Below are 27646 nucleotides of genomic sequence, written 5' to 3'. Positions count from 1 at the left end.
TCGTAAAACCTAATAAATTAATAAATACATTTCTAAAATTAGAAATATAAAAAGTCTACTGACCTAATAATCAGCTGCTTTTGACTATAAAATATGTAAAGATTTTAACTGAAAGGTTTTTTTTTTTAATGATTTTTTTGTACGTTTATGCTGCTGAAGTGCTGATTAAGGTGTTTTTTAATCTGCCGAAATACAAGCATAGACCAAACTTATAATAGCCTGGATTTATCCTTTATTACCATAAACAAAAACAGAGGTGAGCGACAATATTTATAGTGATATATACAAATAATACTGTACATGGGCACAAAGGAGGGAAGAATAAGAGCATTTTGAGTCCAAAGGGGCGTATTAATATGAAATAAATCACATTTTGCTGCGATGCAAACTTTTGTGGGTTTATAACCTAAAACGTTGGAGTTGGACTGAGCCTCGCTCAGCCACAGCCGGGCAGAAATACATTCAGGTTTCCATTTGCTCTGATTTCATCACAGACACACCTGGACTGGCGAGGATTAACCACCTGTCGTGGTTTTTATGGCTTGCTCGGCGTCGCTCCACGATGTGGAGGTGTGCTGCTTTCACTCCAGGAGCTTCTTCTTCTCCTCCTTTTCTTAGTGCGTCCGCGTTGGCTTGGTCCATCTTAGGCTAAAGTGCTGCAGAGCAGGAAGAGCAGTTCTGCGCTTCCGGTGAAATCCGCTTGTACTCGAACATAATCACGCAAGAGGAAGTTTGCACAGGTGCAAGGGAGACATTTCTTAATAAAACTACCTCCAGCAGTGGTATTGAGCTGTCAGTAGACGACAGCGCAGAGATTGAGGGATTCGTTCATCGCAGTTCAATCCCTCAAAAGCTGCTCCAACAGCAAAAGCAGGAAACTAGAAACTCTCTGCTCCATTTCCGTCTACCAGTTGCAGTCTTTCTTTAGCAGTGTGAGGACTTTGCGACCCAAACTGGCCTTCCACGGCTTAACGAAGCTCTTCATGTTGACCAGGAGCCGACCCTGCTTACGGTCCAAGTGACCCGCCACCAAGTACTCCACACCTGTTGGATAACAGTTAGAAAAAGTAAAAAAAACAAGATTTTTCTGTTTTTGTGTCCAAAAATTATTATAAAATTACGACAACTCTGATAGAAAATGTTTGAATTTTTTTGTTCACATGAGAAAGAGATGAAAAGGGATTTTCCCTTTCAAAGATTATTCTGTCTTTCTTTATTTTTTATCGCAGTTGAATATTTTTAGATCATTAAGCAATTTTTATCAACGATATCTGCTCCTGAAGCCCAATACTTGTTTGCATCGTTCGGCTGCAGAAACCACCACCAAGTGTCGGAGATAACGTGAAATTACTCCTCTGTGACACTGCACACCAATTTACCCACAATTCTTTGCAGAATTTTAAAAATTCAAATACACTGGAGGTTTTTTTAAACCAAAGAACAAACATCTCAATGTGAGTTCAATCCAGACTTTGACTCCATCATTCTTACACTCGAATTTCTTCTGTTTTTTCTTAGATCAGGGTGTGATGCTTTGCTTTTTTAGATTTCTTTAAACCAAGGTTGGTTTGTGAAGCTTTCTTTAATCAACTAATGGAATCATTTTAAAAAGCTTTTTGTGTTTACAGAGGTTTTCTTCAGAGTTGGGTAGAACTGTTTGTCAGAGGACGCTAAATCTAATGTTTTCTTTCCACTTTACTGGTATATGCTCATTTTATCACAAAAAATCCCAATTAAGAGCATTGAATTAACAGTTTTAGTTTGTGAAAAACTGAATGAATGCTTTTGCGATGCGCAGTAGATCTCCAGTCTGACCTGGGTTAAGGATGGGGCAGGTGCAACCCCGCGTCGTCCAGGACTCGGGGTAAAGCGTGACCTGACCTCTCTGTATCTTCAGCTTGGTGTTGTGGCTGAGGACCTTTTGAACTTTGGCCTCCACCTCGGCGTGGGAGCCTTTATCGTGGGCCGACAGCACTTTCACCTTTAGCACTAGAGGTCAAGAAGGAGAAAACAGATGCTGAACGCAAAATACAAACTCTAGAGTCGTTTTCGCCGTGTGTCAGGACTGTTCTGCTTTCTCAAACAAGTATTTTAATCTTAAGTTTAGTAAAATACATGGCTTTAATTGAAATAGTGTGAAAAACTTGTGTGAGTTTAAACACTAGATAATTTAATTTATGAGTAAATGGAAAATAAATCACTGCATTTCAAGTTTGAAAGTTAAAAAACAAACTCTGGGATCATAAAAGGCGAAAGACAAATGTGAAGTAAATTGAAAATACAAGAAGCATAAAATAATGGCTGCAAAAACAAACAACAATTAAAACCCACATTTTTACCACCTTAGAGGAACTCTAATAACAGTAGCTTCTATTTGCTGCAACTGTTACAAGATGGCAAAAGAATATCTTAATAAAGTATGAAAAGTGTTTGTTTTTTGAAGGCATAAATGGAAAATGTGTAATTTTAACTTAAACAGGGATAGCTAACACCTCTTGTGGCTAAAAAAGAACTAAGATAATTTAGTTTTTAAGACTAATCTTCCTGTAATTCACCTCAGAAAATGAACATTTGAGATCAACTCCAAAAGCTAATTCTGGCTGCATTTGGGTAGGAAATATTTCTCTCCTTTCACATCTATAGATATATTTTAGATTGATTCCCAGTTACTCCCAGTTGTATGTCTTGGAGGATCTCAGACATTTTCTATATTTCTTCTAGTGTTTTCAGGACAATAATCTCTGTATTCCTAACAAGTAATCAAACAATCCAGGTATTTGAATTGCTCTGCCTCACCCTAAACGTCCTTATTTGAATAATTAAGCTGTTTCTGTGTGATCTGGTAATTGCAGACACCCAAACAAATGTAATTTTACCAGTAAACCTAATTAGGGCTGAAACGATTAATCAATTATAGAAATAATTGTAAACTAATTTAGTAATTGTAACTGTTTAGTAATTGTTAACTGGAATATATAGTCTCAAAAAAGGCAAAAAGAAAACAAATTTAGTGCACTAATTACGTGAAAACTGTACAAAATACATGTACATTTTGCATTTAAAATCAAACCACATTTGTCTGTCAACATGTTTCACTCAAAACTCCCTAAGTGGCGTAATTTTAGCTTCTAATTCACCAAAAGAATGCTATATTATTGAATTATATGCAGTGAAATGTTTATTTTCTTGAACTGAATGAATTTGTTTGCGTTTTATCTAATATTAAGGTTTTAACCGATTAATTGATGAATCATTAGCTGCAGCCCCAGCATTAATTTACGGACGTGTATCGAGTTATTTAACGTGATTGAATTTGGACCCGGATGACGGGTCAGAGGTGGATGTTTGAGTTCTCACCATATGCATAGTTCATGGTGCAGAAGAGTTTACTGTTGGTCAGCGTCTGCTCTTTGCACTCGCACTTCTCTGCAGGAAACAGACACAAGCGCCGATTTGTAACATAATCAAATAACTTGCATGTGTGGCATGTTGCTGTGAGGTCTTGGACAGCGTCTGAACGCCAGAGAGGAATGTGGCTGTAAATGCTGCAGCTTACAGGGAGCTACTGAGGAGAAAAGAAGCATTTTTTATTCTCTCATGGCGTAAATGTTAGTGTCTGATTCACTGGATTGTTGTGAAAGGATGAATCTCACCTGAGTAGTGGAGAGCAGAAAATAGTTCATGTGGGCTGAAGATCCTGACAGGTTCACTTGAGTTTCCATCCAGGCTGTAGATTTCCAGATCGGAGCTGTAATGGAATATCACACATTGAAAACTGAATCGATAAAATATAGACGGTATCACTCTGAAAATCTCAAAATGTGAAGTTCAAGTGAAAAGGTGACTTTATGTCAGCTGGATAAACTTTAAGAAACAAGAATTTAGTCAAAAAGTTTGAATTTATATCAAAACATTTCTGTATGGCTTAAAGTTATAATACAATATAAGTATTTGGATAAATACCCACCACATTAATCACTGTTTAATGTGTATTGTTTACATTTATTCTAATACAGTAAAATCATAATAAAAACAGTAAAACTGTGTTAGAATAACAGTTAAATAGCAGTAGATACAGTAAAACTGTACCAAAATCTGAATATTTCACTACTATCATTGTAAAATTGAAATAAAATTACAATAAAACTGTAACAAAATTACAGTAACATTGTAATAATTAGTTAAATCATAATAAACTTACATTAAAACTCAGTAACATAGTTACAGAATAACATCTGCTCAGTCATGTTGGATTGAAAGTGTCTAAACATTAATTTAAAGCTTTAACACTGATTGGATTGTCGATCTGGACTTTGACTAGACCATTCTTACACATGAATATGCTGATTTTAGTCTTGTTTTACTTACCCATACATGCAGTCCCCTGTAAACGGGTCACAGTCTCCTGCACAGTCACATGGCCGACAGCCGTAGTCATGAAAGCCCCAGTATCCCACCATGCACCTGTCGCACTGCGCTCCGCCGACGCCAGGTTTGCAGATGCAGTTTCCGTTGGAAGGGTCGCACAGAGAGCCGTCGATGACATGAAAAGGCATGGAGCCCATTGGGTGACAGCTGCATGCTGAAACATTCGAAAAGTTTGATAAAATTTGATTAAGAGACTAACTCTAGAGCAAAACTTGTTAAAATGGTACAAAAATATGTTTATTTGTTACAACTTGGCGCTAAACACAAAGTCTGAAGGTCTTTTAACCGCATTATAATAATTTACAACCAGCAGATAGACGTTTTATCTATCAGCAGTTCCACTATTGTTTGTCTGGTGAAGTAGGAGACAAAGCTCTCTATCTTTTTCTTATCCAACAAGCGTTTGTAGTTTTTTTATGACATGATAACCATCACAAACACAAACTGCTTTCTTCAAACTGAAGAAAGCTTTCCGAATGTCTGTCAAAACCAAAATACCAGCCAACATTTGTCCAAGGACAAAAACTCTACACAAACATTACGACTCTCCGTCTCTCCCTCATGTCACCTAATTGTGCGCTGATACGATGTTCTTTAAACAAACTCCAGAAACAATATTTTTATGTCAACATTGTAACGTCCACCCAGCGCAGGTTTTCACTGGCAGTTTGAGAAACACGTCAGAGAGGATGCCAGGCCTGCTGCATAAATCTGTTCTTATCTGGAGCCTGGAGAAAAGGACATAAAGATGCGTTTGCAGTATCTCTCTGGTAAAAGTTGATCATTGTTGCCTTGGTAGGAACGGGTCTTCTGCTGTAAACCCAGAAGGCTTTTGTTGCACTAAAATTGGGGGAAATTTGTGTTTGGTTGTTGAAACCATGTTACTTTGAAAGAGTAACTAAACTCCAGATAAGCTGTATAAATTGGTCCTTGTGGCCACTGTCTTCATTTTACTGTGCAAATTGGGACATTTTTATGTAAACCTGCTCAATCCTGCAATGTTTGGTTAGAAAAAAATATAATCCTAGTGGTCACAATACAAGGTTTCCCCTAACATAAGCCTGGCGGGCCACCAGGCTTTACCTGTGTCCCCACCAGGCTTAGCATTGCTTGTTTGTTTAAGTCTTTTTAAAATGTTTGCATTTTTAAAACTTCATAGTTGATGTTCAGGTGTTGTTCTTCCAATCTTTCAATAGCACATATTTATCAAGTGATATCTTCAAATTTGTCATGAACTTTAAAATTTTTTTTACTCAAAAACAGGACAGGCTGCAGGATGAATGACTTCCAGCCACCAGGTCCAGTCCACATCTTGAAGGCTTTACCAGAGTTTTGGGGCGCTGCAGTAATTTTTGGGTGGTTTGTGTAATTTCTGTGTAACAGACCAAAATATGTCCAAATGCTGTAAAAGCAGAGGCGCTTGGTTTGGTCTGGTTCTCCTCCAGGGATGCCCTTTGTTTCTGTGGTGTTCATGGAGAGAAAGTTGCATATTTTGGGAATGTCAACGTCTCAAATTGACACTTTGTGAAGACATGTTTCTCTGCGTACACTAATTGTGAAGCAACCTGGATGAGAGTCAGCCACTCTCAGGGTTTTCCGAGTTGTGGATGATTTTATATCTGAATTTAAGAAATTCAAGGATCTCAGGCTGTTGGAGTTGAAGCTGAACTCAGGGGTTACTGGTTCATGTGGTTCCATTCTGTTTTTATCTGAAATCATCCACATATGGAGGCTTAAATGCAGCGAGTTAAAGCCATGCGATTGCTTGTAGCTAATGAACCACAGCATCAATGCCATCTCTTGAACAATGTCACATTTATCTTCAAAATCAAACCAGACAGTTATTCAGATCAACCATCCACCAATGCAAAGATAAGATAATCTTTATCTTAAAACCGAGCTGACTACAGTATCCATAAAATCATAAAGATATTACATCTGTATACCTAACAGGCACACAAGGCGACGCCTGGTAATATTTAACAAATCATGCCTTGGATGGAGGCAAAGCCCCAACACGTGCGCTTCCTGATGGGACCGTGAGTTTGGATAACAGCGTGTGAATTAAAATAAACATGAAGATTGAGTGGATGCGTGTGCATCTAGACAGACAATGGGAACTTAATGAGGTGACATGACGAGGCACAGACGGTAATCTCAAGCTGTAACCCTACCTTCAGTTAATCTGTTTGGGTGTGCGTTTCTTTCCAGGGCCTCTCAGAGGTTGGTATGATAAAAATGTTCCTCAGAATAGAGGGAAATTCCTCTTTTTCTCAGTCGGATTGCACAATCATCTTCATCTGAGAGGTGCTCCATGCATGGAGACGCTCCTTTTCCCCACATCAACCAGCCAGACAGGTGAGATGATGCAGTCAATGTAGTCAGTAAAATTCAGTTCTGACATGGTTACAGCTGCTGTAAAGAAGGTGGAGAATCTGCATCTCTGATAAAGCTCAGAGAAGCAGAGATACCAGGGAGACACATTATGGAAAATACCTTTAAGTTCATGAGCAATCCATTAGTCATCACTGAGCGCACGGCAGGCAGAGATCAGTGTTACGTGGCAGACAGGAGAGAAACATTCGATTTGAAACGCAAACCATTAAGTTCAACGTCCATTTTCTCCTTCGTCATCTTTTCCAGATATTTTGGACTCAGGCTTGTCCACCTTATTCCTTTTTCTGATGATGGAGTTTAGTTAAGTTTATACATCCATCCTTTGTTCCTTCCTTCCTCTCTTCCTTCCTTCAGCCTGACCACAGTCAATGTATTTTTCACTCCTTTATCGTTTATATCCTTTAAATTTGGATCTTCATCTGAAACTGTGAGTCTGGATTCTGCTGTCGTCTGCAGCACAAACAGGATATCATCATCATCACACACTGGAGTCTTCCAGCATCTCCTCAGCTCGATAGCATCGTCCTCTCTGCCATGTTTAACGGTCTGCTGCTGTTGGATTGTTCTGAATTCAACCAGATGTACATTGACGAACATACAGCAGGAATGAGCTCACTCAGTCAAATCTGACAGATAATCAGAGGGCGAATGTAGCCGCCGCGCTGCTTGTGGATGACTATCTCATGTTTACTTAAGTCGTCCTCATCAGCGAAGGGCAGCAGCGCGGCAGGAGACGAGACCCTCACATTTTTACAGCTCCTGACGACGATGAGCTGAGCTCTGAGTCACGTCTGAAAAACAGCAAAACAAGCCGATGTGGACAAGCGGGAGCCTTGTGTTGGAGCTTGAGTCAAGAAGGAGGAATGCCGCCATCTGATGATTAACTACGATGTTAACAGTGGATAAAGAGTGGGCCGTCTCTCTCGCTCATTCAGGGTCGGGTACCAGCCGGGACCGAGCGCGGTCCAACAGGTCCCGGCTTGCGTTCCTTCCTTCAGCGTTCCTTCTCAGAGTGAGTCTGTGCCAGCAAAGGTTAATGTTTTGATTCACACCAGCAACATTTTGTCAGACAGGGTGTAATTAATCACCGGTTCCTGTTGTGTCATTTTGGCAAAACTATTTGCTCTAATATATTTACAGGCCGAGGCGGAGAACGTGAAATTATTCTCCAGAAAGAGTAGAACTGCTTTAACATATTTTAGTAGAAATACTCAACAGTATTAACTTAAAATGTTAAAGTTAATGTAGCTAATGTGGAAATGTTTCTTTTTAAAAGTCAATATAATTGAGAGACAACTGAAAGGTATCAGTTTCTCTGATTTTACTCCTATTTATAGGTTTGTGTTTGAGTAAAATTAACTTTGTTCTTTTATTCTATGAATTACTGACAAAATTTATCTGAAATTCTAAGCAAAAACTTTATATTTATTTGCAGAGAATGATGCCTGTGGTAAATTTTGTTTGGGAAAATAAAAATTCAAATAACAGTAAAAAGTTCACTCTTAAAAATACATCTTATCCAAAATGTTACTCAAATAATTGTAACTAGTTTCTACTAGCTGCCTCAGCCTTAATTGACATCAGATTATAGTCCATGATCAATATAAAAAGTTGCATTATTTATCATCATAAATAAATGCAAACATTTCCAAATCAGTACCACAAAAACTTTGATTTCTATTGCACAAAAAAATCACAAAAAGTATCATGAAAAACTGTTATTTAATTTTAAGAACTCTGATATTTTAACAGTTTGTGAATTGGTTTTATCAATACATTGTGCAACAACCGGCCCTTTAAGAGCATTTATGGTCTCGAAAATGAGCTTGACGCTGGTCTGTGAAATGGAAACTAGGTTATAATCTACAGAGACAAAAGTCAAACCTTTTCAAAGCAGCTGGACTAAAATCATGTTGGATAAAAATCCGTCTTGTTTATGAAGCGTCATGGCAGTGTTTTGTTAGTGACTCTTACGTTTGCATGAGTCTGGAGCCGCGTGAGGCCGCTGCGGGTCTCTGAAGAAGCCAGCTTTGCATTTCTCACACTGACGCCCCTCGGTGTTGTGCAGACAGTCGCAGACGCCGCCGCTCTGCTGGCCGGAGTCGCTCCACGCCGTCCAATCGAAACGGCAGGTTTGAGCGTGTCCGTTACACTTACACTCTGGAGAGGAAATAAGAGAATAAACAACTCAACAATATTTATGCTGGCGTTTGGCTTTGTTATGCTACAAGAGATTACTTCTACTAAGAGATTTCAGATTTTTGTAATGCATTGTAAAATAATATTTGAATTTAAAGACAAAATAAAGCAGATATTAGTATTTAAAGTTGGATTTAGTGTTTTATATAATCAATAAAGCTAATTCCTTTAAAACATTGCTTTTATCTCAGAGATAATCAATCAACGGTCAATTATTCTGGTTTAAAATATAATTTTTTGACATTTTGCAGACCAATAAACATCACAGTAGTTCTTAATGAATGAAACATGTTTGTCCAGCTTACTGCGGCATTCGTGCGGCGCTCCCGTCAGTCCGTCGGCGGGCTGCCAGGGTCGGTCGTTGTAAAGCGGAGCGCAGCGCTCGCAGTGATCTCCTGCGGTGTTGTGTCTGCACACACATTTCCCATGAACCTGCAATAAAAAGTGAATGCTAAATAATGACACAGAAAACAGAATTTTCATTTAAGTTTAGCTTCTAATGTAAACTTTCTAATTTCATCACAAGTAAAAAAATCCTACATGGTAAAGAAGAGAAGGAGGCGACAACGTTGGTCAGTTTTGAAATCACAATAAGGTCAAACCACGTGTTCGTTTGCACACCAAAGGTTATGTTTCCAAGAGGAATGGGACGATCACATATTGGGGACATTGCAGATGGGAAATGATAGGAAAAATAAATTTTCCCCAAAGAAAAACTCATTTATTTAGAGATTAATTGCTAAAGTTTTCTAGAAACATTTCTAGGAAATTTTGGAGATGAATCTCAAAATCTCTCGAGTTTTATTCAAACTCAGAAATTGGAAAAAAAAAAAAGTTTTTTGTGGAAATGTATTCTTTTTTTTCTATCTAACGCTGTCATATCACACTGTAAAAGGATGAAATACACTTATTTTTCAAATCGTGCCATTTTGTTCTTCATCACAATCGTCACATTTTCTCTCCCAAAATTAGCGACAGACTGGTGATTATTTTTGCTTCAATGCCGCTGCTCTGAAAGGCCTGTGTGTGCGTTTATAAGTGTGTGTGTATGAGAAGAGTAAAAGTATGCGGTGCAGAGAGCACAATAACAATCTCCTTGTCATTCCTTTGAGCTGGAATGCCATGCATGCTGGATAATGATGGGGGGAAAGAGGTCAAAGCATCTGAGGAAGCTCTTTATTTGTTTGCGTTACACTGTGCAACTGTAATGTAGGACACACAATTATACAATGATTAGGTAGGCACTAATCAGCGCGCTGCCAAAGCTGCAAAACGCAGATCGAGCGTTGCGTCTGTTTCCCACGGCGACTGCTGCTGTGCAACACGCCGATCTGAGCGCAGCCTTAAACGCGCTATAGGAGCGGGCCGTAAACAACACGCCCTCTGCAGGAACCACACGCTCGCTTTTACACACTGACGGGGGGGAGCGGTCGCACAAACGAGAGGGCCAGACGAGCAGGAGGCCGGAGACCTGATGACACGTTTCACAAAAATGGAGAAGTGATTAATTGGTGGAGAGGGAGAGGAAGACATGAAGGAGAAAACAGCCGTGATAAGGGACAGTTAACGCATGTACACACTGAAAGCTGCACACGCCCAGTTGTGTAAAGTCAACAGTAGTTTGCAAACGTGAAACTTTTCATCATTTTCTCCCTTTAAGTTCAACATTTAAAGGGGGGACTGTTCTGCAAAATTCATATTTTTGCAGTTTTTATGCTTCCCTTTGGGTTTCTACTGCTTTTATAAACAACTCAGGTGCTTAAAAAATGCATTAATGTTTTTTGGTGTCTGTTAAAACAATCCATTTAATAAACCTCCGGAATATAACGTCACAAATAGAGAGGACCTATTATTCAAAACGCATATTTTGCATGTTTTTAGTAGTGGAAACCCTTTTGGGTTTCTACTACTTCTAAAAGCAGCTTTAATTCTTCTAAATAAAAACAACCCAGTTGTTTTTTTAACAATAAATTATATAACAGACCAACATAATACTGATTTGTGCTAAAATGTAATTCTTGATCCTTAAACAATATAAATATTTTATCATGAAACATCCCAGGAAAAGTAACACACCCCATTCTGATGCAGTTGAACACTGTGAATATCACACTTTTGATCCCAACAGGATCAGCTCTCCATAAGAAACCTCATCACTCCAAATGTTCCCTCTGGACGATACGATCATTTCAAACCACAGTTTGAAACCAAAATGGCTGCCAATTTTATGTTTCTATGTCTGTGAATATGTACCTCAAACAACAACTAAACAGAAAAAGAAGGCAAAGCAGAACATTTAAAGTTAAGATTTTTATTAAACAAACACGACCAAAACCACAGATGACGATCAAACGAGTCAGATTTCACACAAAAAGCTTCAACTAAAAAACTGTGAATATTACAAAGTTGAACGCTCAGAAATATGAAAAGAAAGGAGCATGGATTTAGAAGCAGCTACTCTCAATTAGTGGACTAATTACTGGAAATGCACCAGTAGCAGACCGTGGATGTCACAGAGTGTGTGTTGGCTTTGTGGCCAGCCAGCAGACAGTATAATCACCCCGAACCGCAAAACCCCTGTGGAGGGACAACAAACAAACGAGCCCTTTTCGTCTTCGTGTCTGAGCAGTAATGACTGCCAGGGAAACTTTCTCTGCTGATTGCCGCACAGCAGCCTCACACTTGGGGAAGACAAAACACTGCATTCCTAAGAATACTTTAGATGGACAAACACAGGCGCAGATGTGAGTAAAGTCAACATGAAAAGGCAGAATTCAAAGACTTCAAATTTATATTGAAAAAATACAAAAATGAATAAACACATGACCCTTTTTGTCCTTCCTGGGGTTAGCTTTAATCTCTACTCTCATCTCACGTCTGGTGCTGCCAGAACCAGCAGTTGTCTGCTAACATGGAGGCACAAAGCAAACTGCTGATAGGCAGGAAAAGGCTTTTATATAACCTGTCCATGTTTACCGACTGGACCTGGATGGAGCGCGTTGCAAATGTAATAAGGCAAGGAAAAGACTGTTTAAGACTAAAGATATAAAATGGGGTGAGACACATTTCTATGACTAGAGTTATTTTGACAAGCAGAGCGGGTTTTTGAGTCTTGTGGTTTAGAGGCCAGATTTTCTGCCCTCAAAGGAAGGAAATCCTTGTGAAAACCAAAGAGCTACTTGGAATTTCTTGGCATGGCAAGAGTCAGATTTTCAGATTTAAAGGGTTGTGCCCAATAAATCAGATATCAGCAGCTTTAGTCTCAAAGGAAACGCATGAATCGTCCTGTGTATTCATCATGTAAAATATGCCAAAAATGTTTTGCTCTATTTCCATTTCAGAGAAGAAAACATTTTAGTTGCTATCTGCGTCTGGTTTGTTGGGCTAATAACAGATTCACTAATTAATGATACAGGAAACTAAGATCAATGTTTTTATTACATTTAAATTTAAAACATCAGAAGAGGTTTAAAATTTAGTTTTTATCAAAGTGCCAGTCAAACATTTTGTTTAATTAGGTTTAATTGTTGTTAGCAGCTAGCCTATTAGCATGACAGCTAGCTTACCCAAAGTAGCAAAGAAACATCCTTCAATATTTTGGGGAAACCTAACATGTTATCTGTTCTTATAATTCAAACTTGCATTCTCTGAGAAGCAATAGAGGCTCCTTAGCAGTTTGTGCTAAATGCTAACAATAGCTCCAGATGCTAATTAACTGAAGCTGATATGTTTACTTGCTTGTCAGGTCAGGACTATCTTGTGGCAATGATTATCTATCTAATTTAACATGTGAAAGAGTAACAGTGATTCTAGAAGCTAAGTTAAGTTAGCATGAAGAGGCAATAGATGCTCTTTAGTAATCTAACCTAAATGCTAACAATAGCTACAGATGCTAATTTAATCAGTCAGTCATAAACAGAGTCTGATTGCAACTCCTGCAGCTAAAACTACAAGTGAAACACCTAAATATTAAAGTAGAATATTTACTAACAAATCTTTTGCAGTATTACTGCAGCTAATTTAATAAGATATGAACTAAAATAGCTAATTATTAAGTTACTTCTGCAACTATCACACAGTTATAACATTTTATTGGATTTTGAAGTTGGATATTCTGACTTCTAGTGAGTTTTTGATAGTAAAATCTGAAGTATATATCAGAGTTAAAATATCTGTCTAACTCAGTACCACAGATTATATTTCCATTGAATTTTCAATGAATAAAACACTATCAACTGTGACAAATGTAGCCCTGAAATCCAGTAACATATAAGCAGATTACCTATGCAGTCTCAGTGCTGATAACTGATGACTTTCACATTCAGCTGAAACAACTGTGTTGTTTGCATTCTACAAAAGTAAAAACACGAGATTTGTATCACAAAAGTTTATTTTGTTAGCGGTCTGAAAAGAAATTTAAGCCTAACAGTCGATGCAGTGATATTGTTTATCTTGAGAAATACCTTCCCAGTTTTGCTTGTTTCAGAAAAACACACGGGTTGTGTGTCTTAAATTTGAGTTTGAGGAGATTTGTTGATAAGCTCTCCACCATGACATACTCGAGCCAAAACATCGCAGATTCACACCTTCATCAACAAACACAAACGTCCTTCTCTTTACTCTCTTATAAACAGATATTTATCTGACCAAGACGGAAAGGTGACCCCTCCTCAAATGTTATAAACAAAACAGTCGACACAAAGAAACTAAACTGTTCTTAAGATGTCTGGTCCTAACATCTTGATTTCACTGAAACAAGAAAAAATGTCCACAGGGTGTGATTACTGCCAGATCAAAGACTGGAAAAATGTGTCATTTTGTCTAAACACGCAGAGCCACGGCTGAAAACAAGTTTATTAGCATTAAGATAAAATTTGATTTTCCAGCCGGATATATCTGGTTATTACTGGACATACTGTTTTACCTAAAGGCTTTTGCACATAGTTAAAGTGTCCATCAGAAGCAGTAATTGTAGTAAATTTTAGGTTGCAGCTATGCTTGCATAATACAGTGCCTCTTTACTGATTTATTCTGTTTTTTCTTTGTCAGACATTCATGTTTCAAAACAAGCTAAAATATCAAACAAAGATGATCTGAATAATTATGAAAGGCAGTTTTAAAATGAATATTTGGTTATTTAAGTTAAAAACAATAACCTGATTCTGCCCAGAAAAGTTTAATTATATGTTGCAGCTCATGCTATAGCATTTTAATTCAATTTAAATCCAATGTTTATTTTTTAAAAAAGTGTCTGCAACATTTACAAACCAGTACAGCTACATAAAAATTGTTTAGAGGTGCAAATGTTACATCAGCTTTTCTAAAAAGTAAACATAAAAATTTTAAATATTTACTAAATGAAATTTGTGATAACTTTAAAACGCCATTTTATTTGTGTTTTTAAGTTTAAAAGCAACAAAAAGCATAAATGTTTATGTTTCTGGAAAATGATGTAAATAAAAATAGGACATAGTTTCTACTGTAATAATGAGGAAAAATAAATAAATAATACTCATCATTGTCAGATTGACGTGAAAATTCAATCCACGATTTATTCCATGCAAATATAAACATTTGCTAAAATTAGCATTTGTTTATATATATAATGTAAAATTTGTTGGTGCAGCAGTTTTTTTAATGTCAAGAACCTGCAATTTGGGTCAAATTTCACAGACGTTTCTGCTCTTACCACGTGGTTGGTGCGGTCTCTGGTGGGCTGGTATTTCGGCGACGGGACGCACTGCTCGGCGTGGCCGTTGCAGAAGCAGCTTCCTTTCACTATCAGGTCGTAGATGGCAAAGTGTTGAACAGGAAGAGGTTTCCTTGTGGAGGCGACAGCTTTGAGCTGGCAGGGGCACGGCTGGTGCTTCAGCAGCCGGATTCGGATGTTGGTCACCCTCAGCTGCTGCTGGCCCTCCAAACCGAACGGATCCAGCGACTGCCACTTTGGGAGGGTTCGATAAATCACCTGGCAGTCAGATAAAGATGTTTTGAGTTAATGATGTGGAATGCTACCCTCTAACTACTGCTAAAAAAAAACCTGGAGAAACTTGACATGTCTGGTGTAACTTCTATGTTTGAAATACCTGCGTTTTCGTATGGCCCATTAGTGTCTGAAAATAGCCAAACTGTCCAAACAAAACAGATTTTCATAGCAAATACCTCACACTTGATGGTGTAGTAACACTTGTCACTCACTCCATTTGCAATATAAAGTAAATATATGGAGAGACTGATGTTTGTTTTTAAGTCATTCAATAGAAGAAATTGGTTGGAGGGTGTTTGGGTTTCACACACCGTCGAATTGTGCAATCGTTTAATACCTCAAGTGCATAAACTTCTGAACTCCCAAAAATTACTGCCTGTAATTTACAAGGGCAATATTCAAGTAAACGCTGCAATTTTTACTCCTGTTCTGACCAGCATTGTTACATCCATCCATCCATCATGTTAGAAAACCGTTATGAAAACAAAGCAACAGTGAATGAAAGCACTTGAAGGTTTTATGTTTTTACACATAAAAAATAGTAGGGAGATGTTTGAGTGTAGCAATTTATTAAATCCTGAACTCATTAGACTCCTGAATTCCTAAGTTACTCAGGGAAAATCTCAACTATTCTAATCTATTAAAAATCTATGGAGTCCTTTTTGCCCATAATTCACCGCAATGCTGAACAGGGATTAGAAACTGACTTTAAAGCTGTTTCAAGTTCGACTCGAACAAGTGGAAGCCAGGAATAAACTGGCAAAAACAACTTAGGAAAACAACTTCAGTCACTCAGTTCAATACTCCCGATCCTCACTTCCATCACGGCGCCTTGAATGATTAAGTGACACAGGGTCAGTTTTCGGAGGCCTTTCTGTGGTTGCAAGTCAATGGAAGAGGCTGAAAGTGTCATTTTTGTACAGTCTGGTTGCTACTTGTAATAGTTAAACTGAACGTAGTTGTCACAATGTTTCCCCAAGGTCATTGCCCTTCATTTCACTCAATTTAAACTCTGTCAGCAATTAGCTTTTTAACAACATCATGTTTTTGGCACTAAACGTAACTTCAAGCCAATTAGAGTGGAGACATTTTTGAGTCTTTGGATAGAAGCAATTGGTAGAAAGATGTTTGAGTTTTACTGTGTTTTATTTTACCTAATGTAGCTTCAGAGATTGTAAATTTTCAAGACGTTTAGATCTGAAATGCTTTTGTCTTTTGAAGATCTATAACAGCTACTTAATTCTCTTCTTCTTTGAGTGGTTATGTCCGTTTATTCAGTGATAGAATGAAGCACATCGGTCCAGCTCATGTGCTCCTTTATTGGAAGCCGGTTTAGGATCATTTGGGCCTTGATTTACGCCCCAGCATCATTGGCTGTAACCTACGGTGACCTTGATGTTGCCAGGGATTCTTGCACAAGTGCATTCGCCGTTCTGTCTCTGTCTGTTCCCTGAAAATCCTTTGAATTGATGATCCCTTTATGGCCTGCCATTGCCATGGCTATTGCCGCCGCTAGCAACTAACACCACTGCTGTTGTTGTGGGGGAAATAGTTGGTGTCACTTCCAAAGCCTGGCTGGAGAATAAAATAAGTTGATATCATTTATATTTTGGGTAAGATGTAAGAAAAGTTTTGGTTCTCCACCCTGATTGGCTGGAGGTGTGATGGGAGGAGCACTATTAACTTCCTCGTTATTGGATGAGGTCACAGGGGCACGGCTTTGTGATCCTCCATTAAGAGAATACGACAAATAGGACGAGGGGCGCCAGGTCCACAGGAGAGCACGAAGAGCTGGGCAGCACAAAGCCGGGGATGAAGATGCAGATCCACATAACTCAGGACCGGACAAAAGGCCAATGACAGCCCGGCAACGCCACAGCAACATGAGCACACCCGTACACCGCTGCTGGCATGCACTCAAACACACACTGACAGATCACAGTCCTGCTACCGTCCACTTTGGGCTTTTGATTTCTTTCGGTTTTCATTTAAGTTAAGAGATAAAACGTAAATGTCTGCAAATACACTGATGACGCCTGTGTTTTTCTGAGTGTCCTATTATGAAAAAGTTCAGTATGAGTTTCAGGTTTATGATGTAGTCATTTTGAGTCACATGGTGTGCCACCATCAGCTGGACTGGGACAATGCAGTGTCATGTTTTCTTGGTTCAAAGTCAACCTATACAGCACAAGAACGTCCCAAATGAAAGCTGAATGATGACAGCATGTAGAAATTATAGCAAAGTATCCAGCTTGAATGAGCTCATATGAGGATTTCTCTAATGTTCAATTGCTGATTTCACAAGAAATGTCTAAGAAAAAGACCTAGCAAACAGGCACACAAAATAGGAATTTAAAAGCGTTATTCTCCAAATAGTAAAATAATGTCATGAGGCTTAAGCTACACCAAAGTTACACAGGTGACAAAACATTTTTCCCCGGTAACATTAATATAGTAATGTAATTAGATTAGTTGTGTTACCACCCCCACGCCACTAGAGGCAGTAGCAAGCCTGAAAGGATGCGACAAAGGAGCAGATTTAGAAGTACACCAAAAACTACAGAATTTGTCAAAAACTGTGAGCTGCGCTGAAGTAAATAAAATAGAGAAGTTCAAATACATGGTGAGAGCAAAACTCCTGAAAGGTGAAAATGTATCACAGATTCAAAAAGAAAAGAAAAACAGGAAACCGCGGATAATATTAGATTTGGCGCCCCCTTCACTTCTGGAGTGCAATGGTTTCCAAATTTCCAAATAAGGCATGAGCCTGACGGTGGTCCGTCCCGCCCCTTCCTGTTTGCTTCTCCATGTGCTTGATTTCTTCAGTAGTTTTTGGTGCAGCACCCCACACTGGCGATGGGGGGAACAGGTTTTTCAGTTAGTTTTAGTCATTTGACATACTGCAGTGCGAATGCGAACTGCAAATGACAGTTCAGTTGCAATTTTAGTCCCCAACTGAACCAAGTCTACAGAATTATCCGGTGTGAATGCACTATTAGGGGCTTTAAATTACAGACTAATAAAACATTTAAAGTTTTATTAAAGTTTGACAACTAGCTGCTGGTGAAGTTGATTTAAAAAGGAAGTTAGACATTCTGCTGACTAATTGTGTTGTTGGGAGTTGTTGAGCTGTGTGAACGGAGAAATAATCTCGTTTACTGTAAATAGGGCTGAGAATTGTCCTCCAAGCAGAAAGCGTGGCTTTTGAAGCCTGGGAAAAAATTAAATCAGGGCGAAAAACAAGATCAAGTTCATTTGTGCTAATTTTAAAACTAAGCTTTTCATGAATTCAGTTTGGATTTGATCCTTTTTCGTGTTTCAAAACATTCACATTCGTTAGTGGCAGAGGAAATCAACTATTACCGTCATTGTTGGAGGTTGAAAAGACCGAACGGATCGACTGTGTTCAAAGCACCGTTTGGAGATGAAAAGCCTTTCCCACCTGCCATTAAAAAATGCAACAGATTTCAGGCCTGAGGTTGTGAGTTCACTGCGGGACACTGAATATCTTTCTTCCTGTTTCAGTGTGCGAAGTAAAGTAAGCCCAGCTTTAACAGGCCTAATTCCATCAAAGCGCTGTGCACTGTAATCTGGTAAACAGGCACAATGGGCATTGATGGAAGCAGAAAGACGGAGAAAGGGAAACTCTGGGAGGGAGGGGCGGCGGCGGCGTCTGGGACCGACATCCTTCAGAGAGACGGCACTTCCTTCCCAGCAGACAGACGGAGAGCAACTGTATGTTTATCTGGAGTGAGTGTGTGTTGGAAGCACAGAACAGGGAAACACGTGTGTGTGTGTGAATCAGAAAGGAGCAGAGTACCTGAAAATGGTGCAAAAGAGTAGAACTACTTCAACTTGTTTAGCCGTCCAAGAAATTACTCAAAGATATTAATGACATTTTAAAGGTAATTTTGATTTCATAAAAGTAGGGGGGCTGGTTAATCTTTTGATCTTTAAACTTTTCTTAATATCTTCAAAGCCAAAGCAGCACAAACATTGTCAAGTTGATTGACACCAATTTTGTCTGATTTGAAGAAGGTGAGGGGGCCGGTTGACCTTTCATGACCTCTGGAAACATTTCTTAATACCTCTAAAATGAAAGCGGCACAAAGACAAATTTTGCAGCACAAACGTTTGACACCAGTTTGTCTGATTTGAAGAAGGTGGGCAGCCAATTTCACTCTAATGGTGAAAAGTTTACTCAAATACTGAGTAACTGATCAAATTATCAATCATTCAATATTTATAGATTACATCATCAGATGGACCAAAATAGAAAATATTTTTTGGTATTTTACAGATGAAAATGTCTGTAACAAAACAGAAAACAAATCTCCAAATCAGTTTCTTTCAATAAAAAAAACAAACATATTAAGCTTTAATAAAAACTGCAAGTGTGTCTCTGAATTTTTGGTTTTAACATATTTCTTCTTCATTCAATGGATAGAAAATCCAGAAATCTATTCAAATAAGAGTAAAAATACTTCATGATAAAGTTACTCAAGTAAATGTAGTTGAGTAAATGTAAGTAGGTGCTTCTTCAGTGGCGTTTTCGTCTCTCTTCCCTCTGGAGGTCAGACTGTAACAAACGCTTGCATTCTTACACATGACCTCATGAACGCGTGAAAACTTTCCCTCCGTCTCTCCACCATCGCCTTTTTGCCACATCACAGGTGAACACGGAAAGCTTTCAGCACATGAGATGACACGCTTTTATGTTGGCCAGAGAAAGGAGAGAAGCAGAAAACCGAGAATACCTGCTGCCTGCGATCGCTCCGAGCTACAAACCCCCATCTCTCCCCGCCTTCACCCTCCCTTTCTCTGACACTCGGCTCCAAACCTTCAGTCTCACTTATCTGATCCCAGCAGCTCACAAGCAACCATGAGACCTTTGATGGCTGCTAAAAACAACACATAGAGCCTCGTTTTGACTCCTTATTCGTTCAAAAATGCCAGTTTTTGATCATGTTGATGCAGGTGGAAGCTAATTATTACTGGTAAGGCTTTTGTTTTGCAAAACCAACGTAACGTCGTGGCTTATTATTGTGCTGAATGCACATTTAGCTCTAAAGGTGTCCTACTATACTTCCTTTGACATGTTTGGAAAGGTTCATGGGCTATGCTAAAACTGTTTTGCACAAAATCATTCTTGGGCTGCCTCTGCTAGCCACACGCTGCTGCTAGCCACACGCCCAACTCAATGTTTACATTTGTGTGTAAAAATTCCTACAAACAGAGGCGCAATTATACAAACAACAAGCAAAAGTGGAGCCTCCTGCACAACCAACAAGAATGCAGCAAGTGGTTTCTAGATAGTAAGTTAACAACAAACACTTGTCTTTTCCATCAGCCATTATACAACAATAAAACTAGCTAACCAAATGGGCTGGAGCTCTGCTTGCTTAAAAATGCTAAAATAAAAAAAAAAATGAAATAAATAAGCAATGCTAAGCCTGGTGGGAGAACGAACAAAGGCTTATATACACGGAGGGAAACCCTGCGGTTGCTGATTTGTGTGGAAAGTTTTTGAAACGGCTCGTTTTTCAGACACCAAAAACCTTTAATCTGTTGCCATAAAATGGTTGGGTGTTTTTTAATTAAGCGCTTTGTTTGTTTTTAGAAAAAGTAGAAAACAAAACAGAAGTAAAAAACCGCAAAGTGTGAACTTTTCATAATAGGTCCCTTTTAAAAAGAAATGGGCTGAACATATTAAAAACCATGTCCAACATTTTCTTGTCCTCTTATGTTCTTGATAGAAACTTGTTCACTGAGAATCTGGTATTGCTTTTCAGAACAACTCCGGAGCCCTTTGGTTCTGGCGCCAGTTAGATTTTATAACATATTTTCTACAGTATTATCAAGAATTGTGTGGATTTTCTCTTCTGATTTGATTCTCCAAATAGATATTAGAAACACAAGCTAGTGTTCCTTCAATAGGTATTGCAAAACTAAAAACTGTCTTGTTTGCAGATTATTGTAAGAGTGAGGCTGAAGAGGTGCTGAATGAGTTTACACACTGTGGGTCAACCCTTCACAGCTGCTGGCGGTGCAGAAAAAAAGTCAAGAAGAAGAAGAAGAAAGCAGGCCGGGTGGAGTGGAAGGAGACGACTGTCGAGGGTGATTTGTGACGAAGCACAAAGTGTTTGGCGAAGATTTACAAGACGGCAGTGAGATCTGCTCTGAGGTTTAGTTTGGAGATGTTCAGCAAATCTGACAAATATTCCTGGATGTCCTGAATCTGCACTGCAGAAACACAAAATCTTCAGTATTTTTGGTTTAGATTTTAGTGCAAATAACCAAGTTTATTTATCACAAAAACTTCTGGACCAATTAATCGTACATCAAAACTTATTGTAACAGGCCGAATAGTATATTATTAAGGACTCGTTTACTTAAAACATGCTCCTATATCTTGCTGAAAAGTTACTTAAGTTAGTTTTGTCTTATTTCCAGTGTGCTAACTTGGTAAGCTTTGTGTTTTTGCAGTGTATGAATGAGGTAAACAGCCTCCTTGGTGTAAAGAATCTGTGCAGCTGTCTTGGTTTTGCTCTGGAGCCTCCGGTTCAGGGGTGAAGCCTAATTACAGAGGTGGAGAAAGAGCAGCCAGCTGAGCAGCAGGAGAAAACAGCTGCTCTGTCGAAGCACTGTCTGACCTCTTCTAAGATCTGGCTCATCAGCTGAGGCGTCACAGGTCAAAGGTCAGGCTCCCTGCACAACTGGCTCTCACTAACTCAAGAAAGCCACAGACCAAGGGAGGAAAACAAAATGTTGTTTACACACAGCGCTCCAGCAGCTGTCAGAAACAGTTTGTAGAAATGACCGCCAGCAGCAACATGCAGCTGCAGAGCGGCTCCCGACTCAAACGGTTCCAATTAAACGTCAGTGGATCTCAGGAAGCTCTGCAGAGCCGCAGTCAAAGCATGCAGATTAAGCACTCAATCACCAGGCTCTGCTCTCGTTCTGCTTCCTACGCCACTGGCCTGTAACACGGGAAAATCACAGATTCTGCAGCACGGATTACCGTCCACACGCCACATGTAAATTATCTCATCGGTGGAGCTTTTTTTTCCCCAGAGGTTGTTGGAAAATGCTGACACACCTCCAGCATTTTCTCTGCAGGTGTGGCTCCGCCCCGCCACGCCACCTGTCTCCTGAGCGAGCTGCGTGTGTTTGGAGTGAAAGAAAAGTTGGATTTCAGCACCTGCTTTAAATCTGGTGACTCACAAAAACTGACTTTGCATATTTAAGGGTTTTGATGGGATGGGATTAAAAGTTATGATGACAAAGTCAATATATATTAGTGCTAAGATGATTAATCGTGATTGATTATTGAAATAATCGCTAACTAATTTAGTAATCTATTAATCGTTGACTGAAGTATATAGACTAAAAAAAGGCAATTTGCTAAAATATATATATATATATATATATATATGTTTGTTTTTCTGGTGTTTTCTCTTTCTACTAAAGCCTGGATGAAACAGCTTCAGGTTGGTGGATTAGTCTTAATTAGCTGTTTTTTGTTCATTTACATTTTAGTTGCTGCTTTGCTTGTTGTTGTTTTTTAATTTTGGATATTTAAAATGTTCCTGGTTATATTGTTAAATGTTGGACATTAAAGTTTGTTAATATTTTAGACTGTGTACCACATTTTCACTTAAAAGTGGTCTCAAAACAGCAATATTATCGATTATCGCGATAAATTCTGAGACAATTTATCGTTCTGTAAAATGTTTTACCGTGTCAGGGCGACGTAAACGATATCAAAAGCTTTTGGAAACATGTAAATGCCCGGATAAGCAATTTTCTCTTGGTTGTTAGTCTGGACAGAGTTTCACCTCACCTCCCCTCGGCTGCAGGGAAAAGCTCCGGAGTACTTCGAGGTGCATCCGGCTCCGTCCCGGCCTCCGCCTGCTTTTCCCTCCTCCAGCCCAAAGGTGGCGCTGCAGTTACTGGCGTAGTACTGCAACATCCTCCACGTTCGGCCAAAGTCCTGCGAGCGCTCCAGGGTCATGGCGGCAGGCCGGGCTGAGCGAAACACGAGGATGAGGTGGGTAAAGTAGAACTCCGTCTCCAGGTCCAGCTGGACCGTCTCGGACTCCACGCCCTCCGCAGACTGCCACCAGGTGTTGGGGTGGCGGAAGGACGAGTCGGACATGGCGCCGGCCAGGTGGGACAGGAAGGGCAGCGCTGCGTTGCATTTGGAGCACTTGGGGGCGCTGCAGGCCGGGTTGGCGGTGGGGTCGCTGTAGGAGCAGTACATCTCTGTCCCGTTGTTTCCGCAGACGGATTGAGTCAGAACCCGCCGACCCAGAGCCAGGTTTCCCATGCGGGGGTTGCAGGCCCTGCTCTCACAGCGGGGAGCCACGCCGGATCGAAACGCCTCCACCGGAACACCTGCAGAGAGGAATAAATGAAGAGAACTTAGTTACTGCACGCAGAACCACAGTAAGGCTCATTTTCTATTGGCAGGGCCGGCATAAGCCTTTTTGGGGCCTTCGGCAGATTTTCATTTGGTGCCCAACAAGTCAACACTAAATACTTCATCATTCCTGTAACATGCATATTATCATTAGCATGGTTCGCATTTAGCTTACATGATACCAGTGCTAGTATGGCTGATTCATTTTAACAAACTAAAAATGGATTTTTGATGCAAATTGGTATTTAAGTTGCCATATTTATCTTTATTATCTTAAACTAACATCAGATGATCAGGACTAAATTTACAGCAAACAAGCAAACATGTTAGTTGCCTTACATTTCCCCAACAAAGAGAAATATATTTGCCATTTCTTGTGTAATAGCTATAAAAACAATATAGAAACTGTTTTTCTATATGTAATAGCATTTTGTCTTTATTATTCAGTGTTATTTTAAATATATTTACATATTTAATTATGCTAACTAGGTACTCTTTGGGGCCCTAAGCCTTTGCATATGCCTTGGGCCCACTGTCTCTTTGTACAAAACCTGAAAAAAATCAATATTACTTGATACAGGAGGATCATTGCAGTGCAGCAAGCATACAATCTGTATGCTGACCCTTCATTTTATATTTCCCATTAGCCACTTCAATATGAGCATGACATTCCTCAAGACGGCCGCAGTTTTTGAGCCTTTTGAACCAAGTATTTCCGTACCCTTTTCCTTGACTTGGATAAACTCAGATGTCAGATAACTTTGGTCATCCTATCCATGAAGCTTTAAAGTAACAACAGGAAGCAAAATTAGATGCTGACATTGAAACTGTTTGCGAGTCTCAACCAGTCGTCAACTAGAAGGAGATGAAGATGTGGCACACAGACTGTAACACGGTTAGCATTAGCTTTGGCTAGTTTTTTGTGTTTAGCAGTTTACAATTTGCTTCTGCTAAACAAATCTCATGCATTAGCAGTTTAGTGTTAGCTTCTGCTAATTTTTTATGTGATCAGTGATAGCTACTGCACAGCTCAAGAGTGTAGCAGTTTAGCGTTAGTTTCTGCTAACTTTTTTTTAAATATGTTTAGCGGTTCAGCATTAGCTTCCACTCATTTTTTATGTGATTAGCATTAGCTTCTGCAAAGTTTTAAGAGTATAGTAGTTTAAAATTAGATTCTGCTAACTTTTTTTAAATAATGTTTAGCAATTAAGCGTTAACTTCCACTCAGGTTAATGTTTTGTTTTTGTGATTAGCGTTAGCTTCTGCTAATATTTTTATATGTTTAGCGGTTCAGCATTAGCTTCCACTCATTTTTTATGTGATTAGCGTAGCGTTAACTTCTGCAAAGTTTTTTAAGAGAGTAGCAGTTTAGTGTTTACTTCTGCAAAAAAAGAAGTTCAGCAGTTTGTGGTTATCTTCTGCCATTGTTAAGCTTTTTGAGGTTTAGCGTTAGCATAGCTATCATTCTTATCTGTGCAAATGTGTTTAGTTTATGTTTTCTCCATTACAACTTTTTAAATTTTCTCATCAGCTTCCCTGTTCCTGACAAAACCCCCGTCCCCACAGCATGATTCTTTCTTCATTGTTTTTGTTTTTTCAAGGTGTCACAATATTTTTCAAATTGTTGATATTGTAGAAGAAAGATGGAGTCACTGGATTTTCACTTGCTCCAAATTTCTTGCTCCAAGGACCAAATTCACCAAGTTTATCATCTTTTTCTTCAATTAAAAAGGCAAAAATACAATTATTGTTTCTCCTTTAAATTCACAATAACTTAAACATGTAAAATTTTAATAAAAATTAAGCAACAGAAATGTTTAATTTGCTCATGTTTCCCCTAATATTTACAGTTGTGTAACTTTTTGGGCTTTTTTGGTTAATAAGATGTTTTTAGTTTATTTGGAACAATTTCCTTTTAAATCTTTGCTGTATTTTGCCAAGTACTGAATGGGTGGTTTAAAAGTTGTTGCATGTACGTAGCAGCCAAATAATAGTATAATATACTTAACACTACAAAACGTGCCCATTTTTGCCAAATTTGTTGAAAAAAATTATCTGCGGTTTGTGCCACAACTGATACCAAAGTAAAAGGATTTAAATGCAGAGTTTCATATGCAGAAAATTGAAAATCCAATTGAAAATACATAGCGGTTTGTGGTTGTAATGTGACTTCTGCAAGGCAGAGCAGAGTTACAGTCTGACTCACTGTGTCTATGTACACAAGTCAAGTGATTTACCTCCATCGGAAATGTTATGCAAAACCGGATAATGGAGGCATTGTGCACCTGCCTGCCGCAGACTGCAGCCAGCGTGGACTCTGACACAGATAAAGTTTGGCAGCTATAGAGCGGGATGAGCAGCATTCAGACGCCTTCCAGACGCTCCGTGGCTCCCCTGCAGGGCCACAGTGTCAGGTTCTGCTGGATTTATTGTCCTGAACCTGCAGCTCAGGCTGGAAAACCTCAAAAACTGCCTCAAAATCAGCTTCCACTGATTTACTGTAACACCAGACGCTTTTTAACTTGAGTGGCTGATTGCACTAGTTCGTGAGATAATAATTGGACTTACCTGCGCCTGACACCACGGCCAGACTGATCAGAAATAAAACCAGCATGTCTCCTGGCAGCGATAATCCAGACAGAAAACCATGCAAATATCTTAAAAATGTAAAATATTAATTAAAAGAAGAAGAAGTTGTTCAGATCCAGTGTGGACTTTCTCTTTCACTGAGCAGCGACCCAATGAGGCGATAACAACGCAGCTTTCGGAGAAAACAACATGATCCCCGCACTGCTTCCTGCCGCCCGCGCAGAGAGGAGACCCGCAGAGGAGGAGGAGGCGGCGGAGGGATGAACGGCGGTGCTCGGCTCGTCTGCAGCTCTCAGACCCGCAGCGTGGTTCATCTCCCCGCAGTCTGACTCCGCCGCCCGGTCAGTATTTCTAAGAAGCGCTCAGACGCGGAGGGTTTGTTTGTGCTGCAGCTCCGCCTCTCCTCTCTCTCTCTCTCTCTCTCTCTTTGCGTTTTGTTTTATTATCCTGCTTAAAGAAACACTCCGATGTACGAGTCTTTTAGGAAAGATTTCATCGAAGTTTGTCCACATTTTGTCAATATAACCACAAACTGTAAAATGTTTTATTTGTCTTGCAGCTGGAACTATAGTTACGTTTTCGCTGTACAATTTACTTTTACCTGGGTAATTTTATTCTGAAGTATTTCTCCTCTTATTTGAGTTAAACTTCTGGAATTTCTACCCACTAATTGAAAAACAAACTTGTTTTAACCAAAAATTCATAACTGCAGTTTTTATGTGTTTCTATTGAAAGAAACTGATTTAGGAAAAAATTTGCCTGATTTCATTTTATGTTTTTGTTACTTATATGAATTATTGCGATTTTTGTCCGTAAAATTCCAACATTTCCACTTAACATTATTATTATTTTTTGTCTGATGATGTTTTTGTTTTTAAATATTAGATGATTGATAATTTAATCACACAGTACTTTTTACCAAATACTTTTTTACTCTTACTGGAGTCATTTCTTGCATGGCTACTTTTTGTTTTTACCTCAGTACAATTTTTGGGAACTCCACCCACCTGAGTTCCTAGTTACATTTACTTGAGTAACTTTTTGTGATTAAATAAATAAAAATGTACATTTATTTTATTGCTAAGAATAGATACAAGAATCCAATGGAGATAAACTAAAGCTTGGATCACACCGTATATCATCCCTTTCAAAATTTTGATAGTTGGTTAAAAGAAATAGTTAAGATTAACAGAAAATACTATAAAATAATGTATTTACAACTATTCAGTCAAAACGATAATATTTAGAAAGGAGTGCACTAGAGAAGCCTTGCGATTAATATTTTATGAGTTTGAAAAATACAACTCAAATGGTATTTTAGAGTAATTTATGTTGCTTTTCTCTTGATAAATATATTTAATGCTTCCTGTGCTACAAAACAATAAAGCTGTCAAAGCTCATTAGATTATATATTTTAATAAAGATTCAGTGCTGATTGCGGTTAAACTGAGCTACAAATTGATGCCACTGTGTCTGGTGTAAATCCAAATTAGGACACTTTATTACATAAACAGTTGTGTAATTTCCTGCAGTGCTCACAGTTTTGGCCCACCATGTGAAAAGCTGATTTCTGTTTCCTTATTTCCTGACTAATTGTCCCACAAAGTGACGCACCGATCAGTGGC

The 27646-nt window shown here is 38.9% G+C and overlaps 1 protein-coding gene across 1 annotated transcript; it reads right to left on the bottom strand.

Annotated features, from left to right (window-relative positions):
* Positions 1 to 209: 209 nt before the first annotated feature.
* Positions 210 to 26212, bottom strand: ntn4 (netrin 4). The gene is made up of 10 exons (XM_055020325.1): positions 26001 to 26212; positions 22854 to 23407; positions 14714 to 14992; positions 9330 to 9456; positions 8800 to 8985; positions 4369 to 4582; positions 3654 to 3748; positions 3358 to 3426; positions 1816 to 1989; positions 210 to 1044 (listed from the first exon to the last, which is right to left on the bottom strand). Exons 1-10 carry the CDS (start codon positions 26044 to 26046, stop codon positions 905 to 907), a joined length of 1884 nt encoding a protein of 627 aa, XP_054876300.1. The 5' UTR covers positions 26047 to 26212; the 3' UTR covers positions 210 to 904.
* Between the last annotated feature and the right edge of the window lie 1434 nt (positions 26213 to 27646).

This window comes from Poeciliopsis prolifica, unplaced genomic scaffold (genome assembly GCF_027474105.1).
Source record: "Poeciliopsis prolifica strain line A6 unplaced genomic scaffold, Auburn_PproV2 SCAFFOLD067, whole genome shotgun sequence".
Taxonomy (NCBI): Eukaryota; Metazoa; Chordata; class Actinopteri; order Cyprinodontiformes; family Poeciliidae; genus Poeciliopsis; species Poeciliopsis prolifica.
The sequence above is the reverse complement of the archived record's forward strand: the minus strand, read 5'-3'. Positions and strand labels throughout refer to the sequence as shown.